At 35.0% G+C, this 23,760-nt stretch overlaps 1 protein-coding gene across 7 annotated transcripts in view; it reads right to left on the bottom strand.

Annotated features, from left to right (window-relative positions):
- Window positions 1–23,760, bottom strand: part of KHDRBS2 (KH RNA binding domain containing, signal transduction associated 2) — a 609,247-nt gene that overhangs the window by 54,623 nt on the left and 530,864 nt on the right. For all 7 annotated transcript variants that reach the window (XR_012517327.1, XR_012517329.1, XR_012517330.1 and 4 more), the window contains exon 7: window positions 9,254–9,336. Coding sequence is in view for 1 of the 7 variants with exons in the window: in XM_003926360.3 (XP_003926409.1) it covers window positions 9,254–9,336 (83 nt within the window). In the remaining 6 variants the exon portion in view is untranslated. The remainder of the gene's footprint in view (window positions 1–9,253; window positions 9,337–23,760) is intronic.

The following is a 23,760-nucleotide window of genomic DNA, read 5'->3' as shown; positions in this document are numbered from 1 at the left end:
AGATATTCAAAAAGGGCTATAATTTTAGAAAACTTTGTAACTACTGCCTTCTATTTCACAGGGAGGTATCTATCTATATCTAATCTATATCTATATGTCTATCTGTATCTAGACATCTTTGCTCTCCTAGCACATCCCCACAGAAGGGAGCCTTTTTCTAGGTTGTGTGAGTTTCTCACTTGGTTCATTATTTAAGAAAAGCAAAGGTTTCTATTTTGATATTTTGCCTATTATACCAATCTACAGTTAAAATTTTACATTAGAAGATTATAAATTTTTAACATTTCACATCCAAATTAATTAGAATCAAAGATCTGAATTGGTCTTTTGGCTTTTGTTTGCAATATTACCATTTGTATCTAAGTAAATGAAAATAACTTTTTTTTACATGTATAATTTGGTTCCGTATAGTTGTTTTTTTTTTTCCTTCTTAATTTGGACATTCGGAAATGTTTACAGAATCTTGTGAATTTCCAAGATTGCAAAAGGTTGATCTTTGAAAATACTAGTCTTTGAGGAGTATGTAAAAAACAGCATATCAGAACACGAACAGAATTTAAATGTTTGGTCCAATTAAAGGTATTAATCCCAGGATGTAACTTGTCTTAAGCCAAAACTTTGAGTATGTGAGTTTCCCTGGAAACTGCAATACTAGCAGTAATTTGAAGCTTGCATAATAAACTCATCAATTTGTTTATTTACTTTTTCTCCTCACAGATACAGCGAAGAGAAAAAGATGATGATCAGAGGCCCTTCTATCAATGTCATCTTTACCAGTCATTAATGCCATTCAGCTGAGCTGCTTCCTGAGGATTCTTTGGTGACGCACGTTTTATAATCCATTTGAAATTTTCCTGAACTAACAATACCTTGCAAGGTAACTGGGGATTAATTAAAGTTGTTATAGCTGCTGAACTTCAGGTGAACCTGTGTAGGGTGTTACCTTGTGAACCTCCTCTGGAATCTCTACTGAGGATGATATAATTATTCCATTTAAGCATTTGCCAGATTCTATTTTATAATCTCACAAATTTTATGTTCATCTATGTTAACTAGTCAATTAAAGACCATTTTCTCTAAAGATTTTTATCTTAATTCTTCTAAGTCACACATATTCTACTGTTTTATTTTCACGACTCAAAATCAGCATTTCTTCTGATTTAGACTGTAACAATGGTAAAATAATATTAAGATTGTTTGTAAATGCTGGATGATGATTATAATTATATATTTCTCTTTATTTTACTGCTTCGGAAACATTTTCCTCTAGGAATCCAAATCTTACATTTCAAAGTCCACCAAAAAAGCCACAATTTGAAAAGAAAGAGAATTCTACACTGATTCTTGTAAAAAATGAACTTTCTCCACTCCTAATTCCCATACTTGCTCTCTTGTTATTTGACTTATATTTGTTTAAGTATGTCTGTGTATATACGTGTTTGTATTTTTAGGAGGAGACATTAAAATGTATTTAAAACATTAAGAATTGTTACTATATGGTTAGTACATTATCTGACAGATACAATAATATAATAAGTGCTTCTTTAACTGAACCACTAATCTTACGTTCTGCTGGTGTATTTGGACCAAAACAAATAATCTAGGGAGACCAGAGAATATGGCCAGTTAAAAGCAGCTACAGTCCACGGCACTCAAAGAGAGGAATGAAAGCAGTGAATGAATTCAGCACCTTGACCTGAAATATGCAGGTTCTCACATTGGGACTAACTACACAAACCACCCATGGAAAATGAAGAAAAGCAGGGTGGGACGATGGCAGCACAGAGCCCAAGAAACCCCCACCTCCAGCAAAGGGAAGTGTTGCATGATTGTGCAACCCCACTGGAGAAACCAGCTTCTCTCATGGATCTTTGCGACCAGTAGATCAGGAGATCCCCTTGTGAGTTCATGCAATCAGACCCTTGGGTCCGACACACAGAGCTGTGTGGAGTCTAGGCAAAGCAGCCACTCAGATACGCCCAGAGATGCAGGAGTAGTAGTTGTTGTTGTTGTTGTTTTGGAGACAGAGTCTCACTTTATTGTCAGGCTGCAGTGCAGTGGTGCGATCCCGGCTGACTGCAACTTCCATTTTCCGGTTTCAAGGAATTCTGCGAGACCCAGGAGTTTGATATACTAGAGCCCCAGGATCCCTGGCAAGGCAGGGATCCATCTGTACACATCCTTAGAAAAGGGGCTGGATCCAGGAAGCTGAGCAGCAGCATTCTGCAAACACCACTTCCACAGCCCCTCACAAGTTAAGACCCACTGGCTTGGAATTCCAGCCAGCCAATGGCAAGAGGCTGGAGTTGGCCTGAATCAGAACCAAGTTGCTAGGGGGAGTGGTAGTCTCCCTCTCAGTGTTTTGGTAGACTTGGTTGCTCCAGCTTGTGGATTTGGAGAATACAAACAGTCTAGATGAGGAAGGATCACCCACAATGCAGCACAGCTACCTTACTAGACTGTGGACAGACTATTTCTTTAAGCAGGACCCTGATTCATTCCTCCTCACTAGGTGGGATCTCCCTGTGGAGGCTTCAGCCATTCCAGCAAGGGTTCTCTAGAGATCTGATCTCTCCTTAGGATGGAACTCCGGGAAGGGCAGCTGCCCTCGTTGTAGTTCAGTAGACTCGGCTGTTCCAGCCTGCCAGCTTTGGAGAATACAAACTGTTTGGACAAGGAAGAGTCCCCTCAACACATTTTGTTGAGCTAAAGAAGCAAGCTGTAAACCAATTTCAAAGAAGCTAAGAATTACAGGAAAACAATACAGAAGCTGATAGGCAGAATAGCCACTTCAGAGATGAACATTACTGACCTGATGAAGCTGAAAAACCCAATACCAGAACTTCACAATGCAGTTACAAGTATAAATGGCAGAACAGATCGAGTGGATGAAAGAATCTCAGAGTTCGAAGACTATCTTTTGAAATGAGAGGAATACAAGACTAGAGAAAAAAGAATGAAAAAGACTGAACAAAACCTCTGAGAAATAAGGGATTATTTAAAGAGAGCAAACCTATGACTGAGGGGGTTCGTGAAAGAGAGGGAGAATGGAACCAAGTTGGAAAACTAAGACATTATCCAGAAGAACTTCCCCAACCTAGCAACACAGGCCAACATTCAAATATAGGAAATGTAGAAAACCCCAGTAAGATACTCCATGAGAAGATCAACCCCAAGACACATAATCACCAGATTTTCCAAGCTTGAAGTGAAAGAAAAAGAATTTAAGGGCAGCCAGAGAGAAAGGGTAGGTCAGCTGCAAAGCCAAGCCTATCAGACTAATGGAGAACCTCTTAGTGGAAACCCTATAAGTCTGAAGAGATCAGGGGCCAATAGTCAACACTGTTAAAGAAAAGAACTTCCAATCCAGAATTTCATACCTGGTCAAACTAAGCTTCATAAGTGATGGAGAAATAATATCCTTTTCAACAAGGAAACGTGGAGGGAATTTGTCACCACCAGGTCTGCATTGCAAGAGCTCCTAAAAATACACTAAATATGGAAAGAAAAAACCATTACTAGCCACTGCAAAAACACACAGAAGTATAGACCAGTGACACTATGAAGCAACCATGTGAACAAATCAGCAAAATAATCAGCTAGCATAATGATGACAGGATAAATTCATGTATAACAATACTAACTTTAAATGTAAATGGATGAATTGTCCCAATTAAAAGACACAGAATGGCAAGCAGGATAAACAGCCAAGACCCATTAGTATCCTGTCTTAGATCCATCTCATGTTCAGAGACACACATAGGCTCAAAATAAAGGGAGGAAAAGAAAATGGAAAACAAAAAAAAAAATGAGTTATAATCCTAGTTTCTGACAAAATAGACTTTAAACCAACAAAAATCAAAACTGACAAAGAAAGGCATTACATAATAGTAAAGGGTTTAACTCAACAGGAAGCACTATCATAAATATATATGCACCCAATACAAGGAGACTTAGAACTACCACACAATAGTAGTGGGAGACATTAACATTGAACTGACAATATTAGACAGATCATCAAAACAGAAAATAAAGATATTCAGGAACTCAGCTCTGTATCAAGTTGACTTAGTAGATACAGACAGAACTCTCCACCCCAAAACAAAAGAATATACATTCTTCTCATTGTGATCTGACAGTTATTCTAAAATTGAGCACATGATCAGAAATAAAACATTCCTCAGCAGGTGCAAAAGAATGGAAATCACAACTGTGTCTCAGACCACACTGCAATCAAACTTGATCTCAAGATTAAGAAATTCCCTAAAAATCAGACAACTACATGGAAAATGAACAACTGATCCTGAATGACTTTTGGGTAAATAAGGTAGAAATCAAGAACTTTTTGGAAACTAGTAAGAACAAAGAGACAATGTACCAGAATCTCTGGGACACAGCTAAAGTGGTGTTAAAAGGGAAATTTATAGTACTAAATGCCCATAGTAAAAAGCTAGAAAGATCTCAAGTCAACAGTGTAAAATTTCAACTAAAAGAATTAGAGAACCAAGAGCAAACAAACTCCAAAGCTCGTAGGAGACAGGAATAACCAAGGCGAAAGTGGAAGTGATAGGAATAAAGACTTGAAAAGCCCTTCAGAAAATCAATGAATCCAGGAGCTGTTTTTTTTTTTTTTTTGAAACAATAAAACAGACTGCAGCTACACTAATAAAGAAGAAAAACAATCAAATGAACACAATCAGAAATGATAAGGGCGATATCACCACTGACCCCACAGAAATACAAACTCATAGCCAATATCATACTGGGTTGGAGGGAGGGCATCAAGAAGAAAAGCTAATGGATGCTGGACTTAATACCTAGGTGATGGGATGGTCTGTGCAGCAAACCAGCATGGCACTTGTTTACCTGTGTAATGCACCTGAACATCCTGCACGTGGACCCCTGAATTTAAAATAAAAGTTGAAGAAAAAAAGATACTTAGCTACAAAGATATGAATCACATATCTGTTTAGAGTTATGGAAAACTGAAAATAAACAGTTAACTGTATTAGAATGATTAAATTGTGATCCAATCATACAATGAAACAATCTACAGCCATTAAAGATTATGTTGTGGACATGCATTTATTAACATAGAAAGATGTTCTTACGTGCTCAAGAGTTAAAATTAAATTTCCAAACAGTTTGCAATATATCATTTCAAATATAGGTAGATGTATTAACACACATGAAAGATAGATAAAAAGATGATACATTGATAAATAGATACTCCAAATATGTTCACAACGCTATTTGGGTGACTTTGTCTCATTCTTTATATTATATTATATTATATATATATATATATATATATATATATATATATATATATATATATATATATGTTTTTAAACTTTTAAGTTCAGGGGTACAAGTGCAAGTTTGTTACTAAGTTAGTGCAGCCATTGTGGAAGACAATGTAGTGATTCCTCAAAGAACTAAAACATAGATACCATTCTACCCAGCAATCCAATTACTGGGCATATACCCAAAGGAATATAAATCATTCTATTATAAAGACACATGCACCCGTATGTTCACTGCAGCACTAGTCACAATAACAAAGACAAGGCATCAACCTAAATACCCATCATGATAGGCTGGATAAAGAAAACACACACACACACACACACACACACACACACACACACACACATATATACATACCATGGAATACTGTGAAGTCATAAAAAAGAACTAGATCATGTCTTTGCAAGGACATGGATGGAGCTGGAGGCCATTATCCTTAGGCAAACTAACACAGAAACAGAAAACAAAATACCACACATTCCCACTTATAAGTGGGAGCTAAATGATGATAACATATGGGCACACAGAGGAGAACAACACACACTGGGACCTTTTGGCCTTTGGGAGGAGGGAGAGGATCAGGAAAGATAACTGACAGTACAAGGCTTAATACCTGAGTAATGAAGTAATCTGTACAATAACCTCCATGATAGATACATGTTTTCATTTCACTTGGGCCAAAACAAAGCGAAGAATTGCCGGGTCATATGGTAAATGTAGGTCAACTTTATAAGCAACTGCCTAGTTGTTTTCCAAACTGGTTTACAGTTGTACATCCCTATCAGCCGTGTATGAGGGTTGCAGTTGCTCTACATCCTCACGGACATTTGATAATTCAATCTGTTTAATGTTAGCCATTCTACAATCTGTGTACTAGTATCTAATTATGGTTTTAATTTCAAGTTTCCTACTGAATAATGATGTTGAACATATTTTTACATTCTTATTTGCAATTTGAATATCTTATTTGGTGAAATGTTTGCTCGTTTTTTGCCCATTTTTAAAAGTCATTTTATTTATTTGATTCTAAAGTTTTAGTCATTTTTGCATATTTTGGATACAATCAAATATATTCTTTAGAAATATATATTTTGCTAATATTGCTTCACAGTTTGTGGCTTGCGATTTTATTAAGTAAGTGTCTTTTAGAGAACAAAATTTAATATTGATCAAATCCAACTGATTTAAAAAAGAAATAATCTAAAGGCAGGCATTAAATATCTTATCTAAAAGTACTCTAGTGTATATCCATTGCTATTAGAAGTTGGCATATTCTTTATCACAGAGTTTTCTGAAAAAATTATTTCACTCATTAATGCATTTACTCATTTTTCATTTAGTTATCTAATGACTCTTCATTGAGAACCTCTAGTGTTCCAGAAACTATACTAGTATTGAGGATATAATTTTGACCAAAATAGGCATTTTATCATTATTGTAATATAGATCATTAATATCACTGCAACTAATTTCATCACCTACTTTCTTTGTCCCTCTGATTTAACAGTAAAGTATCAGAGAAGCACATAAACATTATGTCAGTAAATGTGATTTATGTGATTCTGAATTTTGTATTCTCTTTGAAGAATGAGGCTCTTGCTTTGTATCCGCATAGTGTAGAAAATATTATGCTTGACATTCACGTACTCAACAATTATCCCTTCAGTTCACACCCCATGAAAGACCTCGTACATGGTATTGTGAAGGACACGAGGCTATATTAGAAAAGGATTTTGAACAAATAGCAAAAATGATAAGGGACATATGCATAATTAATCCCAGTGTAAGACAGATAAATAAATGCTATAGAAAAGTAAATATGTGGTGCTACTGGAATTCAGGGCAGTAACAGATTATTCCCTGAAACATAACAAAGGTAAGACTTTTTACAAGAGTTGGCTTTTGAGCTGGGGCTGGAAGGATGGGAAGAATTTAGCTATAAAAATTGAGTAGATAGGAAAGGAGCCAGGAAAGGTAGCAGAAGTGTTTAGAAAATGTCTTTTTACATATAAATTATTTTTTAAAGCAAGTTTTATTATAAAATTATTGTTTATAGCCATTACTTTATGTATATATGTGTGTGTTCAACAATTCTAATATTCACTTTTTAAATATTAAAAGCTAAATTATCTTAATCCTATATTTTTATTTTCTTTTCTTAGGGTCATTTAAGCCCATTTAAATCTGATCAGAAAAGAAAGTCCCTCATTTTTACTTAATTATTCCAAAATTTCTTCTATTTAAATGTAGCTCTACAGAGCTGCATCAAGGAATTATTTTAGTCTCTTCTAATTGTGTTTGTAGTGTGTGGTAACTACACTTTCTATCAAGGGTTTCTGAAACCAGTTATGGAACTTTGTTATCACAATTTCATGTGCTAATGTATAATGATAAACTAACAATTTGATTGAAAATATTAGCAGATGGTCTAAATATGCAGCCAATTTGCAAACAATACTCTGTTCAGTGTCTGTAATGTGATGCAAAACTTACCCAAAGCCTAAATAACTGTGCTGTTTTCCAATACGTAATTGGGACAATTAAGATATTACCCCAGAAACTCTTGGCTCATGATGGCTTCTCTATTTAACATATTACAAATTAACCAATTACTCAGTGTCAATGATGGCCATTTCCATAGCAATAACTTAAGTCATGCTTAGCTTTAGGGGTATCAATTCACACTCATCTTTTTTCTAATTGCCCACAATATTCTCTCTAAATAAAATTTCCCCCTTTTTTTTTTACTGTGCTGTCACTCAGGCCATGGAAAATCCAAATTTCTGCAATACATGTAGATTTCCTCTAATCTATAATGACCTTAAAGTTGTTTTTTTCTTTGCCACTTCTTCTCACTCAAATATTACTTAAGTCCTAAAGGAGGCTTATTAAGTCTCCTAGGGTGCCAATAAAGTTGGTCAATAAATGATCAATGCTATAATGATTTTGTAACAATAAGGTCCATTGGCTTCTGTCAGTCACATAAATGGGAGACTCACTTAACTATCACAGACCTCCTGTATTTTCCTATGAAATGTGTAACTTTTTATGGGAAAAAAAAAACTTGAGTGATTGAGTTTTCTAAAAATGCCTTTGTTTTAAACCAATTTTATTCATATTAACAAAAAATAAAAGCCAGACTCAAAAGGTTACCTTATTGTTTTGCTTCGACTTACAAACCATTCTAGAGAAGATAAAACTATGTTAGTAAAAAACAGATAGTTGCTTTCCAGGGCCTGAGGAAGAGGGAGGAGTTGACTACAAAGGGCCATGAAGAAGTATTTTTGGATGGTGAAAATGCTCTATGTCTTAATTTTGGTGGTCATTACACAGTAGTTTGCATCTGCCAAATGTATACAGCTGTATTCTAAATGGGTAAATCTTATTACATATAAATAACATTTCAATAAATCTGATTTTAAAGAAGTAAAAAATGATATCACAAATTTTGGGTCAATCTATAGAGATATATTCAACAATCAACAAAAGATCTATCAAAGAAGCAAAGGAATTCTTGATTCCCTAAGATATTTGAAGAATTTCCCTCTTTCCTGAGTACCAAGGACATTTTATTACCTTTTTACAAATAAGTAAGAGATTTTAGGAAAAAAAGGCAAATTGAACAAGTGCCTTACTTTTATTATTGTCTTTTTAAAAAAAATCTAAAAATAACATTATTTAGTTAAATACAAGCTTATTTAATGAGTTGTTTGGTTACCATAATCATCCAGTCTCAGAGTAACACACTATTTCATTGTTTGTAGTTGCAGGATCATTATATTTTACCTCTCACAGTCTGGTAAGCAACTTAATAATTCAGACTGATAATGGAGAAAATACACTACTAGAAATTCTCACATGAAATAACTGACATTCAGATTCAAGAAACAAAATTGATTAGAGATAATCCTGAGAAGGATGCTTTAGACAGCAAATGCCTTACCTTTGTGTTTGGGTCGCATAGCTGTTATCATAAGCCTCATAGGTTTGGTCATCATATTCACCCCCGTAGCCATCATCATAACCCTGAGACACAAAATGGTTGAAACACCTTTTAGAAATTAATTTGATTAACTTTGTTCTGTTTTCAGTTAGCACAATTTTATACAATGTGATCTTGGTTTAATTTTTATGTTTGGTAAGTAACCATATATCAAATTTTACTAGATTAACAATTCTCACATAACCTTAAATAATATTTCACTGATCAGGTATTAATGTTTATTAATTAAATTCAGCATATCATTAAAGCAGCAATACCTACTCTAAGGCTTATTTAGCATTTTCATCAATAATAATACTATTTAAGAAATTCAAGCTTTGAATCCCTGATCAAGTTGGTCAAATAGGAACAGCTCTGGTCTGCAGCTCCCAGCAAGACTAATGCAGAAGGTGGGTGATTTCCACATTTACAAATGAGGTACCTAGTTCATCTCACTGGGACTGGTTGAACAGTGAGGGCAGCCCCAGGAGGGTGGGCCAGAGTAGGGTGGGCTGTTGCCTCACCTGAGAAGTGCAAGGGGCCAGGGAACTCCCTCTCCTAGCCAAGGAAACTCATTAGAGACAGTTTCCTGCACTCCAGCCTAGATACTGCATTTTCCACATTGTCTTCACAACCCACGGACCAGGAGATTCCCTTTAGTACATACACAACCACCAGGGCCCTGGGTTTCTAGCACAAAACTGGGCAGCAGTATAAGCAAACCAAGGTAGCTGCAGTTTTTTTTTTATACACCCATGGCAAATGGAACACCAGCAAGACAGAACTTTTCATTCCCCTGGAAAGGAGGCTGAAGCCAGGGAGCCAAGTGGTCTGGCTTGGCAGGCCCCACCTCCACTGAGACCAGCAAGTTAAGCTCCACTGGCTTGAAATTCTTGCAGCCAGCACAGCAGTCTGAGCTCGATCTGGGACCTTTGCACTTGGTTGGGGGAGGAGTGTCTGCCATATCTGAGGCTGGAGTAGGTGGTTTCAACCTCACAGTGTAAGCAAAGCTGCTGGGAAAACTGACTGTGCAGAGCCCAACACAGCCCAGAAGCTGCAAGCACTGTCTCATTAGATGTCCTTGCTGGGCAGGGCATTTCTGAAAAAAGGCAGCAGCCTATGAGGGACTTATAGACAAAGCCCCCATATTCCTGGGACAGAACACCTAGGAAAAGGGACTGTGGTGGGTACAGCTTCAGCAGACCTAAGCATCCCTGCCTGGCAGCTCTGAAGAGAGCAGGAGACTTTCCAACACAGTGTTTGAGTGCTGATAAGGGACAGACTGCCTCCTCAAGTCAGTCCCTGACACCTGTGTATCCTGACTGAAAGACAGCTCCCAGTAGGGGCTGACAGACACTGCATACAGGAGAGCTCTGATTGGCATCTGGAAGATATTCCTGTGGGACGAAGCCAGCAGAGGAAGGAACAGGCAGCAATATTTGCTGTTTTGCAGACTCCACCAGTGATAACCAGGCAAGCAGAGTCTGTAGTAGACCTCCATCAAACTCCAGTAGACCTGAAGCAGAGCAGCCTATTAGAAGGAAAACTAACAAACAGAAAGAAATAGTTTCAACATAAACAAAAAGGATGAACACTCAGAGACCTAATCCAAAGGTCACTGACCTCAAAGACCAAAGGAAGATAAATCCACGAAGATGGGAAGAAACCAGCACAAAAAGGCTGGAAACTCCAAAAATCAGAACATTTCTTCTTTAAGGGATCACAGCTCCTCACCAGCAAGAGAACAAAATTGGGTGGAGAATGAGTGTGATGAACTAACAGAAGCAGGCTTCAGAAGGTAGATAAAACAAACTCCTACAAGCTATAGGAGCATGTTCTAACCCAATGCAAGGATGCTAAGAACCTTGAAAAAAAGTTAGATGAATTGCTAACTAGAATAACCAGTTTAGAGAAGAACATAAATGACCTGATGGAGCTTAAAAACACAGCAAGAGAACTTTGTGAAGTATATACAAGTTTTAATACCTGAATCGATTGAAAGGAAGCAAGGACATCAGAAATTGAAGATCAACTCAATGAAATAAAGAAGACTAGATTAGAGACAAAAAAGTGAAAAATGAAACAGACTCCAAGAAATATGCGATTATATTAAAGATCAAATCTGTGTTTGATTGGTATACTTGAAAGTGAAGGGGAGAATGAAACCAAGTTAGAAACACTCTTCAGGATTTTATCCAGGAGAACTTCTGCCACCTAGCGAGGCAGGGCAACATTCCAATTAAGGAAGTACAGACAACACCACAAAGACACTACTTCAGAAGAGCAACCCCAAGATACATAATCGTCAGATTCACCAAGGTTGAAATCAAGGAAAAAATGCTAAGTGCAGCCAGAGAGAAAGGTCAGGATACCCACAAAGGGAAGGCCATCAGACTCAGAGTGGATCTCTCTGCAGAAACCCTATAAACCAGAAGAGAGTGGGAGCCAATATTCAACATGCTTAAAGAAGAGAATTTTCAACCCAGAATTTCATATGCAGCCAAACTAAGCTTCAAGTGCAAAGGAGAAATAGAGTTCTTTATCGACAAGCAAGTATTGAGAGATTTTGTCATCATAGGTCTGTCTTAGAAGAGCTCCTGAAAGAAGCACCAAACATGGAAAGGAACAACTGGTTCAGCTACTACAAAAACATACCAAACTGTAAATACCATCTGTGCTAGGAAGAAACTGCATAAACTAATGGGCAAAATAATGCCAGCTAGCATCATAATGGCAGGATCAAATTCACACATAACAATGTTAACCTTAAATGTAAACGGGCTAAATGCCCCAATTAAAAGACACAGACTGGCAAATGGATAAAGAGTCAAGACCCATCAGCATGCTGTATTCAGGAGACCCATCTCACATGCAAAGACACATATAGTCTCAAAGTAAAGGAATGGAGGAATATTTACCAAGCAAATAGAAAGCAAAAAAAAAAAAAAAAAAAAAAAAAAAGCAGGAGTTGCAATCCTAGTCTCTGATAAAATAAACTTTAAACAATAAAAGATCAAAAGAGACAAGAAAAGGCATAATGGAAAAGGGATCAATGCGACAACAAGGGCTAACTTTCCTAAATATATATGTACCCAATGCAAGAGCACACAGATTCATAGAGCAAGTTCTTAGAGAACTACAAAAACTTAGACTTCTACACAATAATAGTGGGAGACTTTAACCCTACTGTCAATATTAGATCAACAAAACAGAAAACTAACAAGGATAAACAGGACTTGAACTCATGTCTAGACCAAGCAGACCTAACAGACATCTACAGAACGCTCCACCCCAAATCCACAAAATATATATTCCTCTCAGCACCACACTGCACTTATTCTAAAACTGACTACATAATTGGAAATAAAATACTCCTCAGCAAATGCAAAGGATGGAAATCATACCAAGCAGTCTCTCAGACCACAGTGTAATCAAATTAGAACACACTTTTAAGAGACACACTCAAAGCCGCACAACTACATGGACACTGAACAACCTGCTCCTGAACGACAACTGGATAAACAATGAAATGAAGGCAGAAATAAAGATGTTCTTTGAAATCAATGACAACGAAGACACAATGTACCAGATGTCTGGGACATATTTAAAGCAGTGTATGGAAGGAAGTTTATAACACTAAATGCCCAAAGGAGAAAGCAGGAGAGATCTAAAATTGACACCTTAATGTTACAATTAAAAGAACTAGAGAAGAAGAACAAACAAATTCTAAAACCAGCAGAAGATGAGAAATAACTAACTTTGGAACAGGACTAAACGAGATAGAGACACAAAAAAAACCTTCAAAAAAATCAGTGAATCCAAAAGCTGTTTTTTTGAAAAGATTGCCAAAATAGATAGAATACTAGCCAGACTAATAAAGAAGAAAAGAGAGAAGAATCAAATAGATTCAATAAAAAAATGATAAAGGAAATATCGCCTCGAATCCCATAGAAATACAAACTTCCATCAGAGAATACTATAAAGACCTTTATGCAAATAAAACAGAAAATCTAGAAGAAATTGATAAATTCCTGGACATTTAAACCCTTCTAAGACTAAACAAGGAAGAAGTTGAATCCCTGCACAGACCAATAACAAGGTCTGAAAATGAAGCAGCAATTAATAGCCTACGAACCAAAAATGTCCAGGACCAGATGGTTTCACAGCTGAATTCTACCAAAGGTACAAAGAGAAACTGGTACCATTCCTTCTGAAACTATTCCAAACAATAGAAAAAGAGGCGACCCTCCCTAACTCATTTTATGAGGCCAATATCATCCTGATACTAAAACCTGGCAGAGACATAACTAAAAAAGAACATTTCAGGCCAACATCCCTGATGAACATCAATGCAAAAATCCTCAGTAAAACAGTGGCAAACCGAATCCAACAGCACATCTAGAAGCCTATCCATTACGATCAAGTCAACTTCATTCCCGGGATGCAAGGCTGTTGATCTTCAACCATCTGATCTTCAATAAACTTGACAAAAAAAAGCAATGGGAAAATGATTCCCTATTTAATAAATGGTATTGAGAAAACTGGCTAGCCATATGCAGAAAGCTGAAACTGGATTCCTTCCTTACACCTCATACAAAAATTAACTCAAGATGGATTAAAGATTTAAATGTAAGACCTAAAACCATGCAAACTCTAGAGGAAAACCTAGGCAATACCATTTAGGACATAGGCATGAGCAAAGACTTCATGCCTCAAACACCAAAAGCAATGACAACAAAAGCCAAAATAGACCAATGGGATCTAAGTAAACTAAAGAGCGTCTACATAGCAAAAGATACTATTATCAGAGTGAAAAGGCAACCTACAGAATGGGAGAGATTTTTTGCAATCTACCAGTCTGTCAAAGGGCTTATATTCAGAATCAACAAAGAACTTAAGCAAATTTCCAAAAAACAAAAAACAAACAAACAAAAAAAACCATCAAAAAGTGGGGGAAGGATATAAACAGACACTTCTCAAAAGAAGACATTTATGCAGCCAGCAAATATACGAAAAAAACCCCTCATCATCAATGGTCATTATAGAATTGCAAATCAAAATCACATTGAGATACCATCTCACGCCAGTTAGAATGGCTATCATTTAAAAATCTGGAGACAACAGATGCTGGAGAGGATGGGGAGAAATAGGAACACTTTTATACCACTGGTGGGAGTTTAAATTGATTCAGTCATTGTGGAAGACAGTGTGGGGATTCCTCAAGGATCTAGAACTAGAAATACCATTTGATCCAGCAATCCCATTACTGGGTATATACCCAAAAAAATATAAATCATTGTCTTATAAAGACACATATACACATATGTTTATTGTAGCAGTGTTCACAATAGCAAAGACTTGGAATCAACACAAATGCCCATCAATGATAGACTAGATAAAGAAAATGTAGCACATATACACTGTGGAATACAATGCAGCATAAAAAAGGATTATTTAATGTCCTTTGCAGCGACATGGATGAAGCTGGAAACCATCATTCTCAGCAAACTAGCACAAGAACAGAAAACCAAACGTGCATGTTCTCACTCATAAGTTGGAGTTGAACAATGAGAACACTTGGACACAGGGAGGGGAACATCACACACCAGGGCTTGTTGGGGGCTCGGGGGCTAGGGAAAGGATAGCATTAGGAGGAATACCTAATGTAGATGATGGGGTGATAGATGCAGCCAACCACCATGGCACATGTATACCCATATAACAAACCTGCATGTTCTGCACATGTACCCCCGAACTTAAAGTACAATAAAAAATATAGAAATTCAAAATAAGTTTTTCTATTTGGGTAGATAAGAACAACTATGATTACCGAATGGGGTGCTAATGTGTTTGCTACTACTCCACTGGGAGTTTTTTCTTCTCCTTTTAATAATCACAATTAAGATAGAAATTATGAGGTACATGACCCTTAAATTGTGGTTAACTTTTGGTAAAAATTATGGAATCATTACTGATTAAATAAATAAAAGCAAAATGAAAAGAATGAGTGAAATAAAGACTTTATGACCAGTCTCGGTGGCTCACACTTGTAATCCCAGCACTTTGGGAGGCCAAGGTAGGCAGACCAATGAGGTTGGGAGTTTGAGTCCTGCCTGGCCAACATAGAGAAACCCCGTATCTATGAAGAAATTAAAAAAAAAAAATTTAGCTTGTCGTATTGGTGTGTGCCTGAAATCCTAGCTACTCAGGAGGCTGAGGCAGGAGAATCACTTGAACATGGGAGGTGGATGTTGCAGTGAGCTGAGATCACAGCAGTGCACTCCAGCCTGATGATTAGAGCAAAACTCTGTATTAACAAAAAAAAAAAAAAAAAAGCAAAAAGAAAAAGACTTTGTGTACTTTATATAATTTTTAAATCTCATAATGTGTGATGAGATTACTTGAGTAAATTACACTAACAAAGCTAACACAGATTTGTCACAGCAGCATGTGCAAATAAGCTAGTAATTATATATACACTCTAGTTATCAATCACCTTGAATGATTTAGTTTTGTTTCTCTTTGTGGTCATTAATTTTAAACAGAAGTCATCCATCTCGATTATTCCCTACTTCTGGAAAAATCTTCAGGTTTTTGTGCCTGGTGCTGGCGGATCTCTTTCCCTGGAATAAACTTCCACCCCATTCTACCAATTTATAACTTCTTTTCAGTCTAGAGGCTCACAAATCTCTCTTTATTTTGTTCAAGAGTTCCAACAGAAAATACCTACATGTGCAATCTTTGACATTAATCTTGATTAACACATTTAAGTAATGAAAAGACTAATATATTTATTAACTTAAGGAACTTTAAAAATTTTTCATGTGGTTTAACCTTTATGTCATGCTATTATTTACATATGAAGTTTTCTAAATCTAACTTCCATTTCTTGTATTTCATTATATTTTTGTTCTGCAGTATGAAATAGTTTCTCCATTTGATCCTTGGATACTCTAATTAGTCCCTATAGATTCTAAAGCTAATTTTAATATCCTAAAGCTAATTTTAGTAATTATAAAAAATTACATGCAGATTATTTACAAATAGTAAAAACAAGCTTATGTCCCCAAAACAGTAGTTCCTTGTCTTATTCTCCTTTAACCTTCAGCACTGTTTCAGTATTTTCATCTATTATTTTATAATTTATTTTTGTGTTATTAAGTAATATATCTAAGTTATTGTTGTTGGATTTATAAATGTTGTCATTTTCTATTGGCTGGCCATTCAGGTTGTTACATTTACTTCTATTATTTCCTTTTATACTTATCTTCCCAATACAGTTTCATCATAATTTTTATCAGTCAATATCAATATTAATAATATATATTTATATAAATAATACTATTTATTCATATCTCTTAAAACATAAATTAATATAATTCTGTTTTTATTCTCATACACCTTTTCCTTTCTCCCAAAGTTAATAATTGTTCATTCATCTTATTATTTTCTTGGTTTTCCAAATATTTAGAAATGTCTTCATCAATTGTCCCAATGGTCATATTAAACTAGCAGTAATATTTCTAAGATTCAGAGACATCAGCTGATCCATAATGTTTTTGTGTGTAACATGGAGACTATCTCCTGAAGAACTGTGTCATCGTGCTTTGGTTCACGAATTTCTAGGCCTGAAGACCAAGGTGATTTCCTAAGGCCTCTTTCACCATTACTGTCAGTGAATTCCTTTTGGCCAGATTCCATCTTTTCCTTGCTTTAATTTCTTGCCAAAACATCTCTTTCAATAATTTCTATTAAGAGATAGAAAAATGTTTTGATTCTCTCTTGCTTAGCCTTACACTACCCCCTACTCACTGCAGCTTTTCTATTTTTTGGTGATAAATTTTAATTATACAAAAGTAGGAATAAGAGGTCAATGGAAACTCACCTACCCTTCACCTAGATTCAACAATTATTGACATTTTGTCTGCTTTGTGTTATCTTATATATACATCTTTTAAGAAACTATTTGCAAATTAGTACCAGAAACATGATATTTTATCCCTAAATACTTCAGCTTCTATCTTTTGACTGTAGGGACATTCTTCTACATAAATATATTATTACTCCTTAAAAATCACAAGAATTTCACAATACTGTGAAGTCCCTAGTCAAATTTCTACAATCGTCCCAAGCATGTATGAATGTTGCAGCTATTTTAATCTTGCATAGCTATTTTAAAAAAATCAGAATTCAATAAAGAATTTTGAATTGCATTCAATGATTATATCTGTTTCGTATTTTTAAAGCTCGCATAGTTCTCCAACCTTTTATTGCTTCCCTTAAAATTAACTTTTTCAAGTAGTTCAAACCAACCGTTTTGTATGCCATACCACATTCTGAATTTGTCTGATTATTCTCATAATTATGTTCAAATTTAATGTTTTTGAAACAATATAACGTGATATTGTATTGGACATTTATGTGACTGGAAAATTTTAAACCATTGTCTCATACTTAATTGGTTGGGTAGCGAATTTGAGGCTGAAAAAAATGATTTTCAATCAGAATTTTGAGAGCTTTGGTCTAATGTTTACCATTTCATGTTGAAGTTGAGAATTCCTATTACTTACATGTGACCTAGATCTGTTTTCTCTCTTTTTTATTTCTTCTGGATGCTTTTACAATTTTTACCTCTGGCGTTCTGAAATTTCAGAATGCAATGCCTTTGTGTGTGTGTGTTTCTTTTCATTCATTGTGTTGGGTACTCAATGAGCTCTTTCAATCCAGAGGCTTATATTCTTCAGATGTGGAAAATATTTCTCCATTTCTTTCTTTCTTTTTTTTTTTTTTAAAAAAAAAAAAAAAAAAAAAAACCCTTACTAGAGAGATTGAGTCTACTGGGTTGACACAGTAAATTTACCTTTTTGTCCTATATGATATCACTTACTCTTTTTACTCTACTAAATGGGAGAATTCTGTAGGTTTGTCTTCTAACTCTTCTATGAAATATTTAACTACAATTACACACACCCACATATACATACACACACACACTAACAGCTGCTAGGATATGGAGTGGATGTTTTGTGTTCTCGGGTATGGTTTAAGGATCCGATTCTTAGCCAAGTTCTCATTTCCTTTGTGATGGGAGAATGGTTAATATAATAATTGGAACTTCCCTGAGCTGCTAGAGTCAGGACAGTCCAGCAATCTGTCTTGAGGATCCACCTGGTCAGTAATGAGGACATCCACAGGTGCTCCAAGGGATGCAAACTTCTTTTTAGGAATTGGACTTTTGACCCTTCACCAAGATTATAGACATACGGCTTCAATCACCTTCATTTCTTTTTCAGGACTCAAGATCTCTAGCTTCCAACAGGAGGCAAGGAAGTTTTAATTTGTTTTGTCACACTTTATTTTTGTGTTTCTGTTTCTGAGCAGGGAGGTACAAGACCTGGGAATTTAAGTAGGTACTGTCTTCAGGGTTCCCGGGCTCCTGAAATCCCTGTTCCCCCCATTTCCATCTGTTGACATGCTACTGATTCCTTAAGGCCATTTTACATGCTATCATCTTGAGAAATCTTAACCTCTTTCTATCAACCATAAATTCACCCTTAGTCCTCTGAATTCCAAAAGCCTGTTGTTTTCTCTCATTGTTTTAAAAATACCTAAACATATACTGTATTTATTTTTCTGTAATTTTTTCTATTTAGAATTTAAGCTTCTGAAAAGCAAGGACTATATGATAGTTTATAACTTTTTTGATGCATTGTAGCACTTAGCGTAGTGTACTCCATAGAGCAGTCATTTAATAAATAATATTGAATTGTTAAATTAGCCAAAGGAGACTATTCTTATCCACTGTAGAAATGGATTAACACAAATTAATCAACACTAAAAGATAAATGTTTCAAATGATAAATATAGAGAGCTATTGTCTCTATTTATGAAGAATATTTCATTTTACTCCCTCACTTATTCTTTTACTTCTTTAAGTGTTACACAGACCAGAGTAGATGGAAATCTTTCCTGTTAACCTAAAATTTCATAAAGCATATAGTGCTATGCTGTACTTACTGTAAAAGGGACAGTAAATGAGGATATTTTTCTAATCCGTGATGTATCTTTAAAACCATCTTTTAAGAAATATGTATACGCGTAAATATTTGTAAATATATATGTATATATGTAAATGTTTGTAAATGAATTTTACTACAAAACAGCAAACTATCATTAGACCACAGTCACAAAATGAAAAGCATCACAATGTTTAAGATGCCAACATTTGCATTCTAAATGTTAAAAATAAACCATAAGTTATTCATTGGTATATCCTTTTGCATAAATCAGATCATTTTCCTAATGCTAGCACTCAGGAAGTAGCAGGTGGATTTCTCAACAAGTGGGAAGAAAGCAAAAGTGTTCTAGCACTTAGGGCAGGGAAATACAACAGCAGAGCCATAAAAGGCATGGAGTCCCACTTTATTCTGTATGTATTCAAATCCTCAATCCTAGTAAGAGTCACAGATGTGGAAACTCACAAGCCTTAGGGAAGGGTAAAGGTAGAACGTGAAATGTTTTGCGTAATACAGTTTTAAGACCAAGAAAGTTCTAGAAAAAAAGAAAAATAGTTCTAGGAAACCATATTTATGTGGTTTTCTTAAGACAAGTAAAAGTATGCATTGTATTTGATGATGGTCTAAGATAAATCACTATAATAGACACGCTTCCTAAAAAGCCAGTCAGTATCTGCGTGAGATTAAAGTTGAATATGAATACTTAACTAAGAAATCAAAACATAAAAGATCAAAAATTCTGAAAATGATGCTTTTTCCATGTTTGCTTTATTGTTTTTACTGTTTGAATAAATTACCATATTATTATGTCCTGGCTTATTAGTATATTTCTAACTAAAAAAATACAACTTTATAGTACTATCAGAGTCTCAAAGTAGAATTTGCTTAAGTACAAAGAGCACACTTGATGTCTTCAGTAAAAGAAAACCTTCTAAATACACCAACAATTTTACCTTTACTTTGTTCTAGCAGCGGACAGATGATTTGGTATCTCCCACAAAAAAGAAAATACTCAAGGAGTTATGATTCATTCCTCTCTGGAACACGGTCATAAAAAATATCTCTTCTAAGATTTCTTTCCATCTGTGAAGTTATAAATTCTTTAGTTTTCTATTCTTTGAGTCAAACAAAACAAGTCCTTATAGGATCCTTACAAAACACAATTATGGCTACTTTCTGCGTCTTTGCTAAGTCCTCTACAATATACTTAAGGTACAGTGTGCAGTATGGGTCCAAAACGAAAGCCTGAGCTATAATGAAAGAAGGTAATTTCTTTGTAGCTTGCTATGAATCATAGATCACTTTATACATTAGAGTATTGGGCAAAGCAGCCTACGGGACAAATACATATTACTATAAACATACAGCTTTATGAAACTAGCCCTTTTCAAATCAACCCTGGAAAATGCATTTTTTTGTCTGTAATATGTCTACAAATTTCTCAAATTAATGAGGTCATCGACTTAAACACTTATTGTTGAACTATGATTTCTATACCAATTTGGGGTTGTCAAATCTAATACTGGCTCTGCATATGGGCTTAAAATAATAGTAATTCACCAGATGTTATATTAATCATTGAATTACGTATTATCCAGGTGTTAAAGGTAAGGGAAGACTAAGACGTAAATCCTATCTTTAAGAAGTTCTTATCCAATGGGGTTCTGGTAAATGTTTAATAATTGCCTCTCTAAAAAATTGTATGTACATGTATATACACATATACATACAAATCATTAAATCTTTTACTGACATAAAGCACGTGATTTACAAAAATATAGAATTTATTATAAATTCTATAAACATATAAACTTCAGTATGACTTGCAAAAGTTTTTGCAAAATCCACTATAAATTTTTATAATTGTATTGCCACAATAGAATTCCAGTATATCACAGCAGAGATAAATGCTTATTATCTTATTCAGCAATGATGTCAACGTTATTGATAAACATACATGGTTCTGACATGACTGTTACTTGACATTTTTATTTATGTGGACCAGTAAAATGAAAGTGAAATCTCAAATATGTACGTCAGAATTTTACTTGTTTCTTAGACATAGGAGCAACTTTGTTCTGAATTAGACAACAGTTTTGACATACTAGAAGAACGTTTCCTCCATTTCGTGTTCCATTTATAACGTAAAGGCTATATGCATAACACACTTTTAAATAAATAAAGTGTTTGGAATTAGATAGTGGTTTTGACATACTAGAAGAATATTTCCTCAATTTTGTGTTCTATTTACAATGTAAAAGCTATCAGCATAATAAACTTTTAAATAAAATCTGCATTATTAACATTTTCTCTATAGCTTTTTAATGTCTAGATAATGAATAAAACAAAAACTAAAGTCCTGGCTTTTAGCATTTGCCAAAAGCTATTCACGAAATGTTCCATATTAAATACAAAAACAAAAACACTCTTACACAGGTGATTTTAAGCTATCACTATGTTACCAATGAAAACCGATTTGGGAAGAGGTGAACATTAACACACCATTATATGTTATTTCCACAAGATACACTAGACATAACTAACTGAAAGGGCACAGATTCTAATAAAATAGATACTGATGAGTCTGTAAATGTTTATTTTCAATACAATCTATTAAATTTTAAATTTATGTAATTCAATTTTTCAATAATGGCTGTGCTTAACAATCAATTTACAAAATTCCCCGAAGTTTTACAAGAAATCTTGTGGGACAGTATGAATCACCTCTAGTACATCAGTGCTCTTGGTTACTAAAGAATATCAACAAATGTATATGCAATGGAAATGTCAAAGAAAGCCCTCTAAGAGTATGTAACAGGTACTATGGAAGCACACTCAAGGAATGCCTAAACAGGTCTGAGGATTTCAAGAGGAATTTCTCAGAAAATTTGAGATTGTTATTTCATGATAAATAAGTGTTATTTGAGATTGGTATTTCGTGATAAATAAGTGTTGTTCAGGTGGACAAGCAGGTAAATTGAGAGCATTCCATTTCCAGGTGCACCAAGTGTGAATGCATGGAATTATGAAAATAAATTGTGTTCTGTGAGCTGCTAGTAGCTGGATCTAACTAAAGCACAAAGTGTCCAAGATACAGTAGAGAGTTGGGCTAAAGAGCAGAAGGAGTCAGGTCTGAAGTCTTTCCTATAACATGGTAAAGGATTTATCTAGTTCCAGTAAGCAACGAAGCCATTAAAGGGTTCCAGGTGGTAGAATGACAAAATTTAAATAAACATATATTTTATTTGACTCAAAAATAAAAATTACCAGGGCTTTTTAGAGTAGGCAACATTTTCCGACTTTTTTCTTGAACATGTTATCATAGTTACTGTAAAGTCCCTGAATAATTCTAGCATCTGAAATACCCACGAGTATTTTTTCTCTTAATTTTTATTGATTTGTTATTATTTTTAACATGTCTTAGGGTTTTTCACTGACTCTTGATATTGTGTAAGGTAATTTCTGAAAGCTTTGGCAGATGGTATTTTCTTTCAAAAAGCATTAAGTGTTTTCTTGGCAGGTCATTAGGATAGCAACAGGTAACCTTGATAACATTTAGAGTTGGTTTCAGGCACCTGGATATATGGGTTTGAAGCTTAGACAGTTTGAGCTAGGTATATGGCTCTGGTAGCCATCAACATATACATGGTAACCATAGTTGCCACCATTGTACGCAGCATCCTCTGAGAGGAGAAACTTAATCTGCTCAAAGCTGTATGTGAACACAATGTTCCAAGCACTATTTCCCCTCTAGGAGATAAGGGCACAAGGTCACCTGTAGTAAATATATTTTGTACAGAAAGACCCCACTTTATAAAAAAACTCAGTCGAATTTACCCAAAAGACACTATTTATTGAGAGGCCTTATTAAATCCCCATGCCAATGTTTTTTGTTTTAACAGAGACCTATGAAAATTTCTGGCTCTACTCTTATGTGCATTACTACCCCATAGATACAGAATCAAAAAGTTCCAAAAAAAAAAAAAAAAAAAAAAAGGAAATGTAAACAGAATACATGTTAAATTACCTCTAGATAGAGCTTTTCTAGTCAGCATTAGTTTATGGAGGCTAAAGGTGGTTTTTGAAGATTGCTTGTAATTCAGAAAAGGGAATCGTCACACAAAAATAGTTTAGAAACATCTCACCACATATTTTATAAAATAAATACGTTTTGAAAATATTCTATCACTGACAGTTCAGCTAATTTTAAAAAATAATTTCAACTTTGATTTTAGATTCAGGGGGTACCTGTGCAGGTTTGTTACATGAATATACTGCATCATGCTGAGGTTTGAGGTATTAATAGTCCTATCACCCAGGTAGTGAGTACAGGACTCGATAGGTAGTTTTTCTTTACCTATTTAAAAAGTTAAGTAGGACCACAGGAAATTGCCCTTTTTGTAAGTCAAAAATTGTCAAATGTTGGCAATTTCTTAAGGTTCAACCTAATGC

The sequence above is a fragment of the Saimiri boliviensis genome, chromosome 4 (assembly GCF_048565385.1).
Source record: "Saimiri boliviensis isolate mSaiBol1 chromosome 4, mSaiBol1.pri, whole genome shotgun sequence".
NCBI classification, from domain to species: domain Eukaryota; kingdom Metazoa; phylum Chordata; class Mammalia; order Primates; family Cebidae; genus Saimiri; species Saimiri boliviensis.
Note: the sequence above shows the minus strand (reverse complement) of the source record. Positions and strands in the feature narration are given on the sequence as shown.